The 15,192-nt window shown below is 47.1% G+C and overlaps 1 protein-coding gene across 4 annotated transcripts in view; it reads left to right on the top strand.

Annotated features, from left to right (window-relative positions):
• LOC131670371 (netrin receptor UNC5C) overlaps nucleotides 1-14,557 on the top strand; it is a 28,243-nt gene extending 13,686 nt beyond the window's left edge. Inside the window, exons 4-12 of one of the 4 annotated variants that reach the window (XM_058945912.1) lie at nucleotides 260-553; nucleotides 2,563-2,733; nucleotides 3,711-3,740; nucleotides 4,025-4,186; nucleotides 5,033-5,074; nucleotides 5,292-5,429; nucleotides 7,233-7,754; nucleotides 9,089-10,055; nucleotides 11,226-14,557. In XM_058945912.1, the coding sequence (XP_058801895.1) occupies nucleotides 260-553; nucleotides 2,563-2,733; nucleotides 3,711-3,740; nucleotides 4,025-4,186; nucleotides 5,033-5,074; nucleotides 5,292-5,429; nucleotides 7,233-7,754; nucleotides 9,089-10,055; nucleotides 11,226-11,397 (2,498 nt within the window). In that variant the 3' untranslated portion in view covers nucleotides 11,398-14,557. Of the gene's footprint in view, nucleotides 1-259; nucleotides 554-2,562; nucleotides 2,734-3,710; nucleotides 3,741-3,985; nucleotides 4,187-5,032; nucleotides 5,075-5,291; nucleotides 5,430-7,232; nucleotides 7,755-9,088; nucleotides 10,056-11,225 lie in introns of all 4 variants that reach the window. The other 3 variants (XM_058945913.1, XM_058945911.1, XM_058945914.1) reach the window with 3 other exon arrangements.
• The last annotated feature ends 635 nt before the right edge of the window (nucleotides 14,558-15,192 follow it).

A 15,192-nucleotide genomic window follows, 5' to 3' on the forward strand; every position in this document is an offset into this window, starting at 1 on the left:
TTTCGTGAGAAAAAAGTCTGTTGGGTAGATACGAAGAGCTCTGAATGTCGAAAAGAACAGTACCGGCCGGCAGTCGTTGAAAAATAGATATTTGAGGCGAGCGAGAGGGAGAAAAGTCCGAAAAGGCTATCGGTCGGGGCTGATCTCGGTGCAAAATTATCCTTCGACTCGTGATCCTCTCTCGGTTGGTCTCGCGGAGAGCCGCTTTGGCACGTACATAATCGACAGTCATGATCTTTGTGTGTATGCGCTGGTATAGATTTGAAGAAACAATTCGAGTCGCCGCCGTACAGCGTGTCGGTGGAGGCCGGTCAAGGCACGGAATTGCGATGCCTAGCGCCGATAGGTCTACCGCCGCCTCGGGTCTACTGGCTGAGGAATGGCCTGGCGCTGGACGCGAGCGAGCCAAGCACCGCGGATACGCTGCTGGTATCGAGCGAGGGCCATCTGCTTGTCGGCCAAGCCAAGCTCTCTCACATGGCCAACTATACCTGCGTTGCCGAGAACATTGCCGCCAAGAGGCAGAGCGACCCCGCCAGCATCACTGTCTACGGTGAGTCTATCTCTTGGCTTCTCCGTTTTTTTCTCTCCTCCTCGTTCTCTAGTCCTCTTTTGTGCAGGCTCTTTTGTCGAGGCTTATCTTGCCCGCGGGACGTGGACGCGTCTCACGGCATTCTTTAGGCTGCTTTTTCCACGATCTGTTTTGACCAGTTAGCCACTCTCCGCTCTTGCGCTTTCTAATTATTCATTGCCTGCTGGCTCGCTGCTACCGCCACCATTTTCCGCGCAAACTTCAGCAATGTCCGACTATTTCCAATTCAGTGGTTTATTAATTGACGTGTCGCGCGTGTTTTGGCAAACACAGCAGCGCTGCCGGTAAGTCGACCGACCGACGTCCCCATTACGGCTAATTATGAAAATGCTCGTGACGTCGCGCCAGCGCTGCGTGCAAATAGACTTCCTCAAAGTCTGTAATGTGCGTCGCGCGCCAATCGATAAACCCATCGTATATTTTCAGTTGAAGACCGATCAAAATATGTACAGGGTGACACGTTTCAAATTGGTTTCTAACAGCCCCTGCGGGTTTTTTTTTCCACTTAGATACAGCGAGCGGCAATACAACGGCATTTTCGGCGTATACACTGCAACCTTCCCCCCTGTATACGTGTCTATTACCTGTGCGCGCGCTTGTCACGGATTACGTCCCTTGTGCGCGCTGCTCGCACGGACTTTGCTATAGAGACGTAATACACGCACGAGCAACTTGAGACCAGTGTCCGGATTTGGATCGACTTTCTCGCGCCGCGCGCCAGCAGAAGAAAAGTGTTTACGGGTCCCAGCGAGAGAGCAGCGGAGTTTTCTTGTAGCGCAAGAACTGTCACGGGACGATGATCGATGCAGCGCGGCAAGAGATCGGATTACCTTTTTTCGAGGGCCGACATTTTTCCTTCACACCTAAGGGAATTTTATGGGTCTTCTGCTTCTTCCTCCGTCTCTGTTGTTCGCTGCTTGCTTTTCTGGCTCTCGTTGGAGAAAAGTGCGCGGCATCCTCGCGCTCCTCATTACTCGCGTGAACAAAAAAAAAAAAAAAACGAAAATAATAACGCGAAAGCCAACGTAATCTTTCAACGTCGGAGCGGTCGATTAAAAGCCCATGCCGCTGCGGAATATTTGTGTCGCAGTTGGCAACGGCAGCGAGACAGAGACGGAATGCAATAAACATCGCTCGAGTTCTCTGGCGACAAGAAGATTGTCCCATTGCACAATCTCGTTTGAGCGCTCAATCTCCTTTTTGCCGCGCTAGCGCTGGCAATCTATGAATGTAGTTAGCCGAGCGCGAAAAAATCGCGCGCGCCCGTAACGGCTTTTCGCCTTTTCGCCTTTTCTTTTTTGTCGCTTTCCGCAAAAGTGCTATTAAACGGCGTTGCGCAAGCCGCGCTCGCGCAGCGCTTGCTCGAACATTTAATGCGTTATTAGTGTCATTCGGACGAACTCATTCGTTTTAATGCCCGTATTAGAGCTGATTACTTTATTAACCGTTCGATAGAATGCCACTGGATTATTCAAATGAAAGCGAGCGCGCGACAGTTGACTCTAGCCGAGTTGCTCGATCGGATTATTCCGCAAGAGTTTATTAAAAGATGCTGCACTTGCTGCACTGCTTCACGTCCGAGGGGGCATATAATGTCTGACGCAACGTCATTAACTGGTTAAAAGCACCTCTATGTACCGTGTCGTAGTCTCTCCGAGGTACGTAAATAGTCTCTGTAAAAGCTCTCTGCTGCTGCGGCCTGGCAGACAATACTAGTCGACTTTAGCCTCGAGAACAGACAAATCTATTTCACTGGAACAGCGTATTCATTTCACTGCTCCACACAGTCGCGCACTCGGCGCAAGAGGAAAAGGCGCAATACCTAATCGGCCGAGTCGTCCCATTCTCTGTTTCTCAATGAAAGCGTACGTGTGCAGGGGATAAGTCTCGCACGTGTGCACGCGCGGCAAATACTCGAGTCTACTTTATACTAACCGACGTGTGCGTACGTGTGCGCCTGGTCTTTACAGTTAACGGAGGTTGGTCGTCCTGGTCAGCATGGTCCGAGTGTCACAGTAGATGCGCCAAAGGCGGACAAAAGAGGACGCGTACGTGTACCAACCCGGCTCCTATGAATGGCGGACAACCCTGCCTTGGAGCGGCTCAGCAAAAAAACGACTGCAATACCAACTGTCAACCCGGTGAGTTGTCTCGTTAACGTTCATGCCAAAACACACTTTTTCCCACCTTTGTCCCATCTTCGGCGTCATCGATCTCTCCGATGCAATTGTCGATGATGAGCTTTTTTCATGCCAGCGCGAATTAAACGTTTTGTGTGCTCGTGCTGCCTCCACGCTTCTTTTGCCTGCGCGTTTTTTGCTTGGACATTCCCGCTCGTGGCACTCACGATATAATACTCATTATTTTAATGGCCATTAATTTTCGCAAACGAGTGCGGCCACTGCGTGTACGTGATTAATGAATCGGAAAATCATTTGGCCTCTTTTATTTTAATTTCAAAGAGGAAATTAAAAGTTTGCAGTCCACCGGCAACGAATCAATTCGCGTTCTTTTCTCTTACGACCGCTTAAAATTTCATTGGTCGCATTCGCAGTCCACCTGTTACGAATAATGGGCGAGGCGCGTGCATCGATTCTCGGAGAGGCTTACAGAACGTAGCGGCGGCACACTCAGCTTGCGAATGAGAAAAACGCGCGCGCGCGCGCACGCACATGTGGCTTGTTCTCGTTTCGCTCTCTCAATGATACTCGAGATAAACAGTTGTAATGCCGGAGCGTATCGCGCTTACAGAAAATACAAACAAGCGGCGCGCAGCCATAGAGAGTACACGTCTACGTGATTGCAGTTCGCAACTAACAATGCATATCGCGCTAGCAGTGTATTGCACTCGCAGAAAGTGCAGCGCGTACTTGTGTTATATACGCACTCGTAATGCACGACACGCTTTTAAAATGTATAACAGCTCCAATTCAAATCGCAAGACAGTTTGTCGTACAGCTCGGTCTCTGTACTTTATCGAGTATATACGTAGTCTACACCCGACATGACGCTTACTTCATTATTCTCTCTCGCTCTCTTCCACTTTCTCTATTGCTTCACGAGTAATCTAACCAAAAGTCCTCGATGCTTCTTATCACGCACGCTTTCACAATAACAGAGGAGATGGAAACCTTCACTAATATGATCGGTGAGTGTGTCTCTTTGTTCACTGTGTCGTGTATGTGTACATATCGTAGCTTTGGTAAAAAAAAATAAAAGTAAATTCCAACCTTTTGGCTCTTTCTCATCCATTAGTCTTTATTACACCTGCGCAAAAACCGCACGATAACGAGCTTTTTCTCCCCCTCGCGCGCACCAGTATAAATAACCAAAGTGTGACTGCGAGCAAAAAATCATAAATTTCGAGCGTTGTAACGAGAGTGTAATGTGAAGCCGTGTGGTCGTTTTCTTTGTTGTATGTGTGTATAACAGTGGATGGAGGCTGGTCCAGATGGTCCGCGTGGTCGGTCTGCAATAGTAATTGCACCCACAGCAGGCACAGAACTTGCAACGAGCCGGCAGCCAGCCAAGGTGGCCGACCTTGTCCTGGCAAGGACCTTATGGTTGGAAATTGTACTGGTGGCATGTGCAATGGTAAGAGCCCAAACTTTCTCTCTCTCTCTCTCTCTCTCTCTCTCTCTCTCTTTCAGCATGCGTACTTCCTTTTTAATTTCCGTTTGCCCTTTTTGGAGTTGGCCACGATCGGCCGCGCGAGGCAATGAGAAGCAAAAAACTCGGGTCGCCGGAAGATAAAGTTCCGTTGAATGCTCGTCGTGCCATTTATTGTGAAAATGTTTAATTTGATGCTTTGTTGGATTTGTGCGCGATCGAGCAGGAGAGGACTTTTATGGCATTTTCTGATTTGATTTGACCAAGTCTCGCAAAAACGAACCGACGATATTCGGGCGTGACAGGGCGCCAAAGATTGCATGTAATAAAATAAAATGTTCCGAAAATCGTTCACCTTTTTTTTCATGCGCTTGCATTGCAGTTAACTTATTCAAATATACATTTTACGATAGACGTGAACGGGCCTATAAGGGTACGAGGTCTTCTTATCATAAAATGCTCCTTAATATTTATTGAATCAGTCAATGTCTCCTTTATGGTCTACCTCACAAAGAACGAAATATAGTGGTAAAAAATATATAAAAGAAAGACTCCCCAAGCGCTTGCTGCTGCGCTTTCAAAATAAATTAACACATTATGAATGGACGCGCAACCTTTTTTCAAACAAGACGTGCACGTATAACTAAAAAGTGTTATTTTATTCATCACCTTTTTTATACGAGGCACTACACAGGTATCCAAAATGGGTGGACCGGTTTCACCTACCGAAATTTCAGTGTCATTAGACCAAAACGTCTGCCCCAAAAAGAAAACGACAATTACAAAGAAAAAAGCCATAAATTTAATTGATTTCTTTTTGTTCTTTGGCAGTTGACAGCAGCAGAATCGGCGGAGCCCACTTAACCGAAGAGGGTAAGTGTCTTTTAAAATCACATACGTCACGTGTGGCAATTTCGCAACGTCTCCCCTTCTTCCTGCCAGTCCGCGCAGTAAGCGAAGAAAGTCTCAATCGGGCTTTTTACGACTTCCGCTTTTATCGAGAGAGAGTCTTATTAGCGAAGGACGCAATCGGCTCGGTGGTAATAACAATTGTGACTGGAACCCTTTTTTCTTTGCATGCGTGTTGCAGCGAGCCGGCAAATGGACGTCGCACTCTACGTTGGATTGACGGTCGCTTGTCTGCTCATCGGCGGCGTTGGTTTCTTCCTCGTGAAACTTGTCCAGCGAAAGGGACGCGATCACTCGCTTTATTCCATGGCCCGAAGCGGTGAGTTATACAATTATTGGATTTATACGGAGTTTGCACTCAGGCGGACACAAAGAACCGTGGAAATGCTGGAAAAAGAAGCGCTAATGAGGGGGGAAGATTTACCAGAGAAAGAGAGCGAGGCTTGGGTTTATTCGATTGCCGAGAGAGAGAAAGAGAGAAAAGCAGAGCAGGGACGAAACTTTCGTCAATTGGACATCATAAGGCAGCATTAGCGCGAGTCTGCACTGTTGATTTGAGATGGCGAAGGGGAGTCGAGTATTACGATTGTCATAATGCTATTTATGCCGTAACAAAGTCCAGTCTCTCGCGCACTCTCATTACTTTTCATCCTATTATTTGTCGGTCGGGCTCTCGTCAACGTTTTTATTGAATCTTCCATCAGCGGGAATTCGTTTCGTCAAATTTTATTCAAATCAATTACTTTGGCAAAGAGCTCGAAGACTGGTTCGATTACAAGCTCCACTGTTTTCTACATTCTCAGCTATTCCCCCGATTGAGCCTTATATTGCAAATCGTTAAACGACAGATAGCAAATTCACTTTACGCGTATCGCCGAGCCCGAGGCAATAATCAGATTTATCACTTCATTCTGGCAAAGTACCGATATTCAATTTTCCAATCTCGTCATTCGTGCGCCGCTGCGCGCTTTATTTTATTTATACGGCCACGCACACGCTGCAGTATAAATGATAGCTCATCGATAATAAAGAGCGCCGGCGAAAGAAATAAAACTCCACGACACACGGACGGGCGCGCGCAAACGCACAAAAAGACAGTCAGCGCGCTGAAACTAGTGGAAAGAAGCATTAAAGCGAGAGGAAACGGCGCAGCGCGAAAGGTCGTCTTTGATTTGATTGCACGCGGGGAGATTGGGCTGATATACGCACGCGCGGGCAAGCAGAAGAAAGTTCGGTAAATTGGAAGCCGTTACCCCCACGCGGGCGGCACGAGATAAAGCTGCTGCCCTGGCCACCGCTGATTCATGTTACAAAATGGCCTATACACGATTCTGATCTGTCTCGCACACAAAAGTTAGATGTTTCTGCCCGCGCGGGCTGCACGATACCATGCCATTTCGCCTTGGCGTCTTTTGTCCGGCGCGATTCCCTCTCAACGCGATTGATATTTGCCAAAAGTATTTAGCGTCAATATAGGTTTGCCGGAAATCCGCGCGAAGCCACCCGACCGTCTAGCCGAGAATAACACGGAAGAGCAATCAATAGAGAAAACATTCTTCGGGGCTGGATTGGCATATCTCTCGTAGACTACTGTTATCTTAGGCTTGTATTAATCCCTCAAAGTTTATTCCCTCAAAGTCGCAGATGTAGCCGAGGCCAAAAGTTTAACGGAGCCGGCGCGGACGTTAAATAAATTGCAAAATATATCTTGATAAGGCAGATTAACGCTCATTTGTCCGCGCTCGCAGCGCAATAATCCCATTTGAAATATAATACGATCGTTATCTTTTATTTTTGAAGGGAGATTAATGTTTTTGTAGGGCGCGCGCGCGCCCGGGACACATAATTGATGAATGCATTAATTACATGATATAGTGGCCGCGGAAAGTTATTTGGGATATCCAACCTTATTCGTGCGCGCCTGTCACGCGTGCCGATCGGTATGTCGTTGTCATGAAGCTCGCCCTTTGGCACTCCATACGGTCCAGTCGCTATCAATATTGCAGTCTATTCGTAACTGATTCACGGAGGCCGGGTGCGCGACAACTTACGGCTCATAACTATTGATTTCTCACAGTTTTAAATAAAATCGCAGTTGAAACCCGTTGGATTTGCTTTGCAGAATTCCAGCCTGAATTCTACCAGGACCAAGAGAAAAAGCTGAACCTGCAGCCGGACGTAACGGCAACGATAGTACCCGCCTGCTACGAGTATCCGTTCGACCCAAAGCTGTCCATGTCTCGTTCCCTCTCCGAGCACCACTACGACGTACCCCATCTTTCGCTCAATTCTGGCCCGCAATCCTCGTCGGTCGTACCATCGACGATGTCGCCGACTCCAAGCACATCGACTCACGAATCCTGCGGCAGCGACAAACAGATGCTGTCCGGCAGTGAGAACAGCCTTTCAAGTTCCTATCCGTCGACCGAGTCGACGTACAACGTTGCGACTGGCAACGTGCGACTGCCAACGCTCGAAGCCGGCAACGTAGCCAGAGCACACGTTAATTCCAAAGGAGCCTTGTTGGTGTTGCCGGAGTCGGGGATCTCGATGTCGGTGCCCGAGGGAGCCGTGCCCAAGTCGTCGAGGAACGAGCTCCACGTGGCTGTCCTCAACGAGGATCGATTTCGACCTCAATTACCAGGTACACCGGCAGTTTCACTGCCACTACTACTATTACCGCTACTGCTACTACTGCTACTACTGTTACTGCTACTACTACTACTACTACTACTACTTGTTCATTCCCTCTGTCTCGCGAAGCTCTGAGCCTTACATAAGCTCGCACTTAGCGATTGATGGCATTTCTCGATACTCCGCTTTCGCGCGCCCAAGAGCTCGACTGTACGGCTCGCCGCCGCGTATCAATTTCCAATGAGCGCTCCGCTGGAGATTTGTCGCGCCTTCGTGAAACTTAACTGCGGGCCGTTTTTCTTTTCAACTTTCTTTCCCGCTGACTGAATCTTATTCGGCAAGCCCCTACTGAAGTCTACCTGTCTGACATAAAAGATGCAAATTTGACGCGATACATAATCGAGAAACGTTGCGTGGCTCGGTTAACCTCCCTATTAGCCATCGCGATGCGCAGTTATAAAGCTTATATTCGGCGTATTGGCCGTTGGAGAGCACGGGAGGGACGAGACAATAAAAAGAAGAAAGTAATAAACTGTTAAGATCTCATAATTAGAGACGGGCGACTAGAATATATGACTGCATAAATAACGACGCGGACCTCCCACGGGGAAACCGATTCGATTCGTGCGCGGCGCACGCCCGGAGAATGAGCCGCGGAGAGCAATTGATGAGACTCGACGTGCCTGCTGAAAAGCAAACACGTCGCCGCCACCGCCCCGCTCGCGTGCAAATTTCGTCGTTCTTTTGTCGCGCCCGACGCTTCGGCCTGTACGAAAGTCCAAGAAAAACAACGACCGCGTTAAAATATTACACGTGGACTTAATATCGCGCGGAGAGACCAAGAAAATGCTTAATCTCTCGCGGCACCCCTTTTTTGTCGGCTCTTTCTTTCTCCGGACCAAGCGCCTCGACGAGCGATACATTTAGCGCTGCGAGTCTTTTATTCTCTATCTCCCGCGTTTTCGACTTACTTTTTCGATACCCTCGCTCGTTCTTTTGAGAGTGTCCGTGTGCGCACGGTATGATTCACAGTCGATACATCTCTTAACCGTCAATCGTTATAACGAAACGAGTACTTACTCGTCCAAAAATTACCATGTGAATGCGTTCGGCCCGCAATGAATCAGACCTCTCAGCGAGTTTAATTTCGAAAGAGAGAGAGAGGAGGTATCTCGCTTTTAACGCTCGTTATCTGCCAGCCCCAATCATTAAAACCCAAAGATCCCGCCGCTGCAAGCGACTTTCAATTAGTCGCGCGCAACCCCATGTGAGAGGGTTATACGTTTTACGTTATACGTTATACGTTATACGTTATACGTAGATTTCGCACGTTTTGTCGCACAGATGGTGTAACGCAACTCTCGGCAGTGGTAAGCTGCGGCCCCGCAACAGCCAGCTTCAACAAGCCGGTAATACTGCAGTTCGAGCACTGCGCGATACTTCAGCCGCCAGCCGCGTGGGAGCTTGGCATCTGGTGCTGCGAGAACTTGGAGCTCGACGAGAGCGCCTCGGTAGCCATGGTCAAAGACAAGCCGATACTCTGGACCAAGTTGCTGACGATAGGCAACGAGACGATCGTCACGCCTCTGTTCGTGCAACTCGATCACGCCGAGGTGTTCCTCGTGACGGAACAGCTGAAGACGTACGTCCTCGCCGGGCGCAGCGTGAGCAATCACGTAGCCACCAAGCGGCTGCGGCTGGCAGTCTACGCGAGCCCGAATAACGGTGGCACTTGCTGTCTACGCGTGTACGCGCTCGAGGACACGAAAGCCGCGAGCAAAGCTGTGGCCGACCGCGAGGCGCAAATCCGCGGTTGCCTCCTGGACAAGCCGCGCACGCTGCTGTTCGAGGATAACGGCGAGGCGCTCGGCGTCACCCTCGAGGAAGTTGGCAACGAGTGGCAGAACAAGTCGCCCACCGAGCGCCAAGAGCTGACCTTCAGCGAAGTTTGGAACAGCCGCGAGAACCTCAAGTGCGTGACCTTCGAGCTGGACGCTGGACACAGCACGGCCACGCGCACCTACAAGCTGCAAGTCAGCCAGAGCAACTCGACGGACGCGAGGCAGGTGTTCAGGATCATTTACGACGGAACCAAGCAGTTGATATCGTCGGGCAGCGTGACGAGGCCGTTGCGGGAGGTGACGGTGGTCAGCAGCATGGCCGGCGCGCAGAACTCCAACGCCGACTCGAGGACGCTGCGACCGTTCCGCTTCACCAAGTCGCTGAGGAAGCAGCTGTGCCAGTGCCTCGACCCGCCCAACTCCCTCGGCAACGACTGGAGGATGCTCGCACAGATGCTGCGCGTCGATCGGTGAGTGCTGTACTTCTAATGTTTCTTCCGGGGATTCGGGGATTCCATCCCCCTTTCTCGACTTGTTCTTCTTCTTCTTCTTCTACTGCCACTTCTGTGCCACCGAAGCGAAACTATTAAAGTGTGGTTCGCCGCTGTTGTTTGCTGCTGCCCCGCCACGCCCGGCTTTTTATTGGAATTGATTTTAGATCTGCTATACGTGCGCGGACGCGTGTGAGACGGGATTTGCTATTCAATTTCGCGCGTAATATCGCCAACGGGAGCCTGAATAAATAATATTAAAAGCCGTTTAATGTCGAGCGATAACTTTCGGATCACGAGTTATTGATGAGCACAGCTATTTCTGCTCGTCGCTGATGCATATTTAAAATGTCGAAATACAATGACAGTACGCGAACATTGGCAGTTGACAGGTTGACTTGCCGCTGATAATTACTCAACAGTTTTCAGCAGTCCGCAAGCGCGCAAGTGGTATGCGCACACTTGAGAAGCAAACCCGCGCTGGGATTTCACGCGTAAATGGCAATCGCACTAAAGTAAAAGCCTTCGTAAGATACTTACCGCGTCATTACAATAAATATCGCGTCGGAATTGCAGAAAAAGCTGAAGGCATTGCTGCGCAAATGACCGTCGAGCGGTGCGCATACGCACGTTCAAAGTTGGTTCGACCAGCAGGATACTTTGCTTATCGCGAATTCGGCCAACAGTTCATTCGCGTCCGTTAATTTATCGTTGCGCTCGGTTGAGCTCGTTCTTCGCGAATAGCTTCGCCGAGGAAAAGAAGGCAAGAGGCATGTTAATCGAGCGCGACGTGCGCGAATTAGATACTCGTTCCATTGGCTCTCGCTCTCGACTAAATTGGAGTTTCTTTGGAATTCGCCGCAGACGTTTCGTCGTGAATTTGCATTCTCATGGCGATGAAGTTTTGATACGCCGAAACGCCTCTTTGGCGCGAGAAAAGGACGAGAGCGAGCGTGGCGCGTGCTCTTTTGATCGGCGCTGACGCGACGACGAGTGTGCGCATAGCTCGGCGAGCGGCCGCAGCTTCCGGCAAGATAAGCCATTAAAAAAGCTCGCTCGGCTTCGCGTTGTCTGTTTCGTATATTACTATCTTGCGCGGCACATCTAAACGAGCGGCGTTCTTTCGCCTGCGTGTGCTCTGCGTTGCAGATACATCAACTACTTTGCGACCAAGTCGAGCCCAACCGAGCACATCCTGGACCTGTGGGAAGCAAGGCATCGCGAGCCGACTGCAGTCACAGACTTGCTCAATCATCTTCGCGTGATGGGTCGAACTGATGCTGCCACTATACTCGAAGCTCAGCTTGGACCATGGCTTTGAAGTGATTAAAACGAGAAAAAGACTCGGCTACTGTTTAGTGCGCGTACGTGTGTCGAGATTCGATCTCGCTGGCAGGTATGAACTACCAGGTTTCGACGTAACGATATGTTCTGTAAATATAATATATATTGCGAGACTGTTATATTGACTATAAAAAGTTGTGTGCAGGAGAGAATGGTGATAATGATCGGCCATCAGGCGGGCCGATTGAAAACAACTAAATTATAACTAGAGGGAGAGAGGGAAAGTTTGTTTTCGAATATACCGAACGCTCGGCGCTCGTTGCTTCGGTCATACGGACATTGCTCTATTTTATTTTCTTCTCTCTCCCACTTTTTTTTTTTTTCGGTTATGTATATTCTTTCGGCTAAGATATTATTTATTAAATTTATGTACTATAGTTGCGCGCACGCACGCCTCGTGTGCCTCCCAACGTGATTAATGCTTCGAGATTTATTAACTATCGGCAGACCGAGCCGAGCGTTTCTCTTCTACTATGAATTTATATGCTTCGGGGACCAGTATGCAGCCGTTTTTTTTCTTCGCGATCCTCGCTCTTTTTTTTCGCTCTACGGTTCTTTTTAACTTGCTGGCCCTTATTATCGGATTATTACATCTCTCTGGTAGAAACACGATTTTTTTGCCTTCTTCCTAACCGCCAAGCTCTTTGAAATAAACTTTCACATCGATCAACGCCAAGTTTTATCAGTATTTATGATCAACCTTTTACTCAAACTTTTCGAGAAGAAAACTTGATGCATATTTAGACGTATTAAAAAAATTAATAACCGTTAACGAGAACATATATATCCCAATTCAAAATAGCGAAGAAAATACTCAGAAGACAGAAATAAAGATGAACGATCGAACACTGCCACTTTTCTTCGAATGATTCCTTGCCAATCGTCAGCGAAGCTATAACAACGCCGAGAGAGAAAAAGAAAAGAAACTACCAATAATACAGACCGCACACTCAAACGAGACAGAGTACCCATTATATATATACATATAGTTTTATCGATATGCGTTCCGTACAATCGACTCAGACACGATGATATTTCATTTTTCCTCTCGACTCTAACGGAGCAAAAAAAAAAAAAAAACGAAAAAAACGTTCCAATGTTTATGTGTGTAACGGCTGTACAAGTCGCGCGCGCCGTGGGTTCGGGTATAACTGTTTTTTTTTTCGTCGCTCAACCAATCGTAGTTGTTTTATTTTTCGCTCGCCCTTTTTTTACAAGTGCGGATCAGTCAGTAGTTAAAACAATCGGATTTTCGTAGCCAAGCGCTCCTGTTATTTTCCGTTATATTGGTCCTTGTCGGCGTTAAATCACGCCGGTACAACCGAGGATCGTTAATTTATGAAAAAATACGCGTAGACACACATGCATATACTCGGACGTGATGATAAACGATAATATCGACATTAATAAGAGTCTACATAAATAGATATGAGAAAAGTATGCAACTGTATATGTATTGTATAGATATGAATGAAGTTTAAATATGGAATTATATAGTACGTAGGCCAAAAAGGGATTTACGCGAGGTTGACCCTAAACAACAGAAAGCAGATCAGTTATATGCATTGCTCTATACGATAACTGGAATGCTCGCGCGAGCAAAACCACGGGAATATCTTTAGATATATGCTAATCGTGCAACTACTACGTACAAGCTGTACTGAGAACTGCAATTGTTTCACTGCCAGCATTGCACACTGCCTAGGCGAAAATTCTTGTACTGAATTTCATTCAAACTCATATCGCGTAGCAATTTTCCTATTTCGATTTTATCTTTGCCTCTTCTACGTGTTCCCCGAGAGTTTGTGTACAGTTCGAAATTAGTCGCCTTGTAGACGATTTTACATCAGTGCCTAGTTGATTGACCTATCGTTTTATTAATGCGTTTAATACGGCGGAGAGTAATGTGAATATTTTTAATACGAAAACACATTGTCCTTTACTGATCATTTCTTCGTCGCGGCCGGGTAAAGTAAAGATATTCGAGTGGTTTTTAACGCCCGATACGACGAATATGGCTATTGGGAAATCCAACGCTGATATGAGAAAAATGACGGCTCTATGTAAGTGTTAATTATAATGAAACACTAACCAACCTCCCGAATGGTAATAGAAAAAAACGACGTTTTTTGAACTCTTATGAATATTTATATAGAAAGAAATGGAAAAGAAACTCATCGTAAACGTATAAAGTAAAGATTTCCCTCTTGGGGGAGGAATTAAATGCGACAGAATGTCTTGCATAGAGTAAACATTTTTTTTTCGTTGTAAGAAGCGAGATACCATGACTCTAGTAGGATAACCAATACGCTGATCATTGTAACGCATGAGAGAAGAAACTACTGTAGGATCGGTGCCAAGAAAAAAAAATCTTATATAAGAATTCGTTATTAAGCTTATGTAAATGTGCGCGCAGCGAGCGAGAGGGAGAGGAAGAGAGTAATTCAACACTTAGGGCAGTCGTTCACTGATCCGTTTGTGCCAAGTTTGTAAAGAAAAAGATACCGTGTGAGCATCGCATGTTTAAATCTGAGTTCCGCCAACTGAAAACTCTCCTGCTCGCGAGACTGAGTGCATTTTCCGCGCGATTGAAAAGTTTATCTTCGCCTCTCTTGCTCTCGCTGTATCGGAAAGTTCTATACGCGACGGAAAATCCATGACAATATAATCTATCACCCACACACTTGTACGCGGAAAGTTCACGGAAAACAGGAATTTATTCCGAACGTTGAAAAATGAAAATCAACTTTTTTTCGTTTTACACTTGCGACGGGCTCTGCGCACGACTGGTACGCGCCCGCGGCGCCTATTATACAATTTAAAATGCATGCGAAGGAAACGTGCGCGCGGACACGGAATACGCATATAACGTATTACGTGCAGAGTGAGTGAGTGAGAGAGAGAGAGGCCAACGAACGACGAGATGATGTTAAGACTCTCCAAGCGCGGCCTCGAGAGACGAGTCAGAGAAAGAGAGAAACGCTGATATCGCGGTTTATCGTTCGTTTTCATTCGTTCGTTTCAACTATTCGATTGTCATTATTATTTCGAGATCGTCGGCAAACCGTTTAGTTGAAAAAAGAAGATATCTTGAAATTTGTATATTTGTTATCTTAGACGAATAAAATATTCTTGTATACCTGACACGTTTGCTGATTTACTGATTCCTTTTCAATGTTTCCTATCCTACTTTTTTATTAGCAGCGGCAGAGACACCTCCAGCTGTAACGCGAGTTCTGTCTTTTTTTTATTACTTGTTCCGTGTAATTTATTTAATTACAGAATTACAGGCCTTTGGCATTGATGTCGACACATAAATGGTCTGCAACTGCCATGAACTCTCACGATCATCAGGTGATACGAGACCTGACGTCGAGTTTTTTCGAATGACTCGAGGCATACCTTGGCCCGGCTATAATTGCCTTATACACATGATATTTAATTCGCCTTGTGAACAAGTTCAATTTACGCTGAGTTGTCGGCGAAAATTATTTTGCTCGCTGCTTTTGGAGTTTGTAAAATGATACGATGATAAAGCGACGTATCAGTGTTGTGTGTGTGCGTGCGCGTGCGTAAAGAATTACGTGCGTACAAGCGTATATGATTTCCATTCAAAGAAAAGCTACCGTACAAGGAGCCGGACACCTTTTCAACATTCTTTTCAAACGGAAATGAAAAATGTTAAAAGCAACACACTATCTGGAACGTTCTACACATCGTATGTCTACGTAACGCAAAAATAATATTTTTTATTTTTGAGCTAAACACGTCA

This window comes from Phymastichus coffea, unplaced genomic scaffold (assembly GCF_024137745.1).
Source record: "Phymastichus coffea isolate CEN01 unplaced genomic scaffold, Cenicafe_Pcof_1.1 PCOF00109, whole genome shotgun sequence".
In the NCBI taxonomy this organism is placed as follows: domain Eukaryota; kingdom Metazoa; phylum Arthropoda; class Insecta; order Hymenoptera; family Eulophidae; genus Phymastichus; species Phymastichus coffea.